At 40.2% G+C, this 5,082-nt stretch overlaps 1 protein-coding gene across 1 annotated transcript; it reads left to right on the top strand.

The window, feature by feature from the left end:
* The first annotated feature begins 450 nt into the window (after positions 1-450).
* LOC121868449 lies at positions 451-4,512 on the top strand. The gene is made up of 3 exons (XM_042369097.1): positions 451-605; positions 2,268-2,372; positions 2,515-4,512. The coding sequence occupies exons 1-3, from the start codon at positions 508-510 to the stop codon at positions 3,914-3,916; spliced, it is 1,605 nt and encodes a 534-aa protein (XP_042225031.1). The 5' UTR covers positions 451-507; the 3' UTR covers positions 3,917-4,512.
* The last annotated feature ends 570 nt before the right edge of the window (positions 4,513-5,082 follow it).

The raw sequence follows: 5,082 nt of genomic DNA, 5'->3' as shown, positions 1-5,082 counted from the left end.
AGGGTACTACTCAGTGGAGTGCCCTTACCTGGAGCTGGTGGACGTTCGGCTCACAAGACTGACTGACTTTTTCTGAGTGAGAGTTGTAAACTCTCAGAACAACCTGCCGGAGAGTGTTGTGACGGCACCGAGTGTGAGCTCTTTCAAGACCAGAGTTGATAATCACTGGAGCAGGTTCAGATACATTCAGGAGGCAGTGCATGCCCAGTACTTGCTAACAGTGCGTAACAGAGACGTGGCCGATCGCCCAAGCGGCTAACGAGCCGATCAGTGGTGAAGAGGATTAAAGTCAAAGTAAATGAAAGAAGTAACAATTCACTGCATTGATTTTAGTAAACTGATGTATCGTAGTGGAATACGCGGTGTGAAGTATAGTGTCTTAATCGTAGTCAATTGGCTGGTATATGATTCATAGTATTATTGAGACATAAATTATCCGAGAAAAAAACATATAATATTGTTTGGTGTGGTGTTACAGGCGCGGACAGTGACAGTGAAGCAACAGACATGGAACGAAAATGCCGCGTTCTCCGTCACCTCCCCAACAAGCTACGACGTTTTCTGCTGCTCTTACTGTGTGCCACCTTCGTCTGCATCCCCATCAGGTAGGTCTTGTCATGTTCACTTCTTAGTTTCCACTAGGATTGTATATACATTTTTGCTTCCATAAGATTACAATATAGATATATTTACATTTTAGTATTGCATTCTTCGTCTCTTCCTCTGTTTCCTATTGAATTCGGAGAGGATATATACAAGCATACATTGACTGAGTTGACGCATCTGCCCCTCTCTATGTTGACTCGCAATTAACCATTCTTTCACTTGACATGATCATTTCACTACAGTAGTATTTTAGGATAATAACGTACAGTGCAGTTCACTTACTCGAGAGATGGCTTTATGACATCTGCTTTTTGAAGGGGACACAGGGAAGGCGGGGGAAGGTTACTTGTAACTGTTGGTATAATATTAAGAAGAGAGGAGTGCCCCCCTTCCCGTGCCGTCATACATTTAAGCTTGTGAGTAACGTCAAGGTGTGTTAAGGATGAATCATATGTTACACCTGTGTCGTGCAGGTTAATGAGGCGAACCAGTGCTGAATTTTAAGCTTGTCAAAAAACGTCAGAATGGCGTGTTGGAAACCTGACAAATGTAGAAGAAATTATATGAATTGCAGTAATTGGTTGTAAAACTAAAGCAAAATACTTAATTTCAATAATTTGTAGATCAGATTAATATACAGCACGATGTATGTAATTACCATCTGTGACTTTATCGTGTTAGAAAAAATCTTCCCAAACAAATTCTAGGAAAATATCAATACAGGTATATCTTACGTTAATATTTTTGTATTTTATTCTTTCAAACGTTCATCATCCAGGGTCTACACTGTATAAACACCGTTCACTTTATCTTAGTTCTACATTAGACAACAAATTTGTTGAGGCGTAAACCTCCCTACCCGTCAACACTGCAGGTTCATAATATCCACATCTGACCCCGCCCCCCCCCCAAAATTCTCAGTCGTGGGGTTACACTGACGTTAAAATAGCAGACTGTGAGCAAAAATACCCCACAGAAAACAAGTAAGGCAGGTTCGGCTATAAGCGGCTGCATAAGTACGCTTATCACTCTTCTTTGACTGTTACTAACTGTTCCGCTCTCTGAAGCCTGTCGGAAGAAAGCATCTTTATACATAATGCGTGCCATAAGCCCTCTCCTCCTTCCATAAACGTTGCTCAACACTGTCAACATGGAATTCATCTGGTAGGTTATCCAAATCCTTGAATCTCCGAGCTCGATCAATAATGTTTACTTGATAGCGGACAGTTCAGCCTCTCCCCAGTGTTCCTTTGACAGATGACGCACATTTCCCAGTTCATAATCTGGGAATAAAGAGAAACATTACTATAGCCACCCTGACAGTTAATTCTCAAGTTTCTGTGCATGTGAAGACATCTTAAAATAAAATACGCATCATCTCCCTTACCTTCACAAACAATGTAATAAACTACATTTTTATTAGGCTCGTTTCCACTATAATACGCAGTCGGCTTATGTGAAGAATAGACACCCCAAACACCTTAACGCTATACCTGGGCGGATTAGGTTAAGTTAGCTTTAGGTGGTTAATCTTACGATGAAATAAGGAAATCTCTGACATTCTTGCTTTAAAACTGAGACATTTTTAAATTGTTTGGAAATTAAGTGGAACATTTATCCCCCTAAGACAGTTTGTTTCCTGTTGTGTTTTATTGGTACAGTATTTACGTTTGGGACCAAGCGACGGAGGCGGCTAATGAGAAGTTCCTCTACCTCACCTCTCTCAAGACTGAGTACGACCATTACACCGACCAGGAAAGCATCAGGTGCTGAGCCATTAAGATTGTAACGTGTGTCATTGTTTTATACATTTGATCATTAGTCATAATGATACAGATCTTCAGATATAATAATCGCCATACTGTATTACAATTTAAGTAATTTCTCACATTTGGCTTCACACTGCAGGGAGGTGTACGCGAACCCAGCCATCGATAGCTCAGTGACAGAAGACAAGGATAAGATTCTGGCCGCACTGCCTAACCTGCCCCTCAGTTACCGCAAAAAGTTAAACCCACACGTCAGTCCTGGTCACGTCAAGTGTGCTAGGTATCCCTCGCTCTTCGACATCCAGTTTAGTAACATATACTGGCAGGCTCTTCATACCAGCAATGGTACCTTCTATCTATACAACTCCTTTTACGACAACCGCACTTTGTCCAAAGATGCTCCTTCCATTCGCATTCTTGGCATGGCCAATCGCATCAGACCTACTGTGGAGACCAACTGCCAGCTTTGGTTTGATGGTGAGAAGGGTCCCATTATTTCCAAGGTTAAGGAATATAAATACATATGGATTAGAGGTTGGGGTAATTACAGGCAAGGTGTACTGCAGCCGTACCTGATCCAGTGCGTGGTGCCGCCTACACACGTCAAGCGGGTGCCAGAGTCAGTGTCGTTGGTAGAGTTACCCTGCGACAAGCCCTTCAACAACCTGCGGGTTATCAAGAATGAGCCAACAGGAGGTCAGAAGGAGGACTTTGCGGTGTGCGTCAAAGGGTTGGACTTCTCTTATGTCGATAACAGCATCATGATGGTGGAGTGGTTGGAGCTGCTCCATCTTCTCGGGGCTAACAAGGTGTTTCTCTATGAGATGGGAATACACCCAAATGTTTCTAAAGTGTTAAAGTATTACGAGTCCCTCGGGCGGGTTGATATTACTAAATTAACACTACCGGGTGAACAACCAAACGCACGAGGCTTATTACACATGTATCTAAAGGCTAAAATGGTACATAAACGCCAGAATGAAGTAATTCCGTACAACGACTGCTTGTACAGGAACATATACCGTTATAAATATGTAGTGTTACTTGACACGGATGAGTTTATCATGCCCAGGAAAACTCCAAACTGGAAGTCGCTCATTGAACAGCTGCTGGCGGTCACGGAGGGGCAGCCCAGGTCGTCTTACTGTGCTCGTAACGTGTATTTCCTGGACTCCATGCAGGACGCTCATGGCAAAGTGCCAGGCGTGCCACCTTACCTCCACATGATGCAACACGTCTACCGCGCCGCTAACTACACCAGGCCCGGCTCCTACATCAAGTGTTTCCACAACACCGAGCGGGTTCTCACACTCCACAACCACTTCCCTTTCTCCTGTCTTAATAACTGCTACCATCTGTCTATACCGGAGGCAGACGCCCACCTCCAACACTACCGCAAAGATTGTGTGGGTGAGCTGATGAAATCGTCGTGTCCTTACTTCAAGGCTCACACTGTCCTCGACGACCGCATCTTAAAACTTTACAAAGAACTAATGGTAAACAACACACTCCACACTTTTCGCCGTCTTGGTTTTTTGTAGGAGTGATTCTCGCCGAAGAAAGTTATTGTATAATATAATGGTAATATTATCATACTGTATTTATATTTACTGATTAGATAAAATCAGTGCATTGTACATAGTGAGTTGTTACACAAGTGATGTTTAGAGAGTGATCCTAGGAGCCGTAATGTTACATCGAAGTTTGCCCAAATTCTGAGCATTTTCATAAACCCTTAAAACAGCTACAGTATATAACTACAGTACAGTATAGTGAGGCAGTTTAGTAAAAAAAACCTGCAAATTACACAACTTGCATGGTTCATAACTTGAAGACGGAAACCATATAATAGAGTACTGTATAATAAAGTGCTACTGGAATATATTCGGAAAGGATCGTATTCTTTTATCGTATTGAAGTCTATTGGGAGATCCTACTCTCTGTATGAGGCTTTAAGTAGTGTCTCTCAGTATAATCTGAATTCTATTTTTTTTCAGTATTTTTTGTGCGTTAGTTAAATCAGACATGTGTAATCATACAGTTTTATGTTACTAATATCATTCATCGCACGAAATATTTTGATTAGCTGTAATGTTGTTATTGTGATTATATTGATTTTTCAAACTATAAAACGTCAGTTGTCTTTCATTTATGTTACTGCTATCATACTTATCATTTATTGTTTTTGTCTTAGCTTCTCTTACTGTGGTTGCTATACAATAGAAAAAGCTCTAATATATAAATAATTCAGGTTATGTGACGATCGCCGCTCCATATTGTTGACCGTGTGTGTGTGTATCTGTTATATTGATAGTACATATTGTTTAATAAAGTTATTAACAAATAAAAAGCAAGAAAGATGCAAGTCTTCCCGGTGTAAACTATTTTGGATTCGATTATTATTATTATTATTATTATTATTATTATTATTATTATTATTATTATTGCTATAACAGCCTACTTAATTTGTGTTTGTACATATGCATAAATGTTTATTCCTATATCTACTCAGATACTGCAAGATGTTGTGGTTATTTATGTACAGTGTAACGAATAGAAATTGCAAATAAATCATACATATAATCTATTATGATTTTAGTATTTTCTGATACAACTAACGTAACAGCCATCTCAATCCAGCAGTAGAACCAGTTAACTAATTTTTTTAAGCATCCTTAATTTGGAAAACGTTGACGTAAAACTGTGT

This window comes from Homarus americanus, unplaced genomic scaffold, assembly GCF_018991925.1.
Source record: "Homarus americanus isolate GMGI-L3 unplaced genomic scaffold, GMGI_Hamer_2.0 scaffold51999, whole genome shotgun sequence".
Classification (NCBI taxonomy): Eukaryota; Metazoa; Arthropoda; class Malacostraca; order Decapoda; family Nephropidae; genus Homarus; species Homarus americanus.
The sequence above is the reverse complement of the archived record's forward strand: the minus strand, read 5'-3'. Positions and strand labels throughout refer to the sequence as shown.

What these genes read in the sequence shown, in the direction of transcription:
- LOC121868449 (XM_042369097.1), top strand. Translation starts at nt 508, where the DNA reads ATGGAACGAAAATGCCGCGTTCTCCGTCACCTCCCCAACAAGCTACGA. An exon ending in TTCGTCTGCATCCCCATCAG is followed by an intron (nt 606 to 2,267) that starts GTAGGTCTTGTC and finishes TTATTGGTACAG; the next exon opens with TATTTACGTTTGGGACCAAG. An exon ending in ACCGACCAGGAAAGCATCAG is followed by an intron (nt 2,373 to 2,514) that starts GTGCTGAGCCAT and finishes TTCACACTGCAG; the next exon opens with GGAGGTGTACGCGAACCCAG.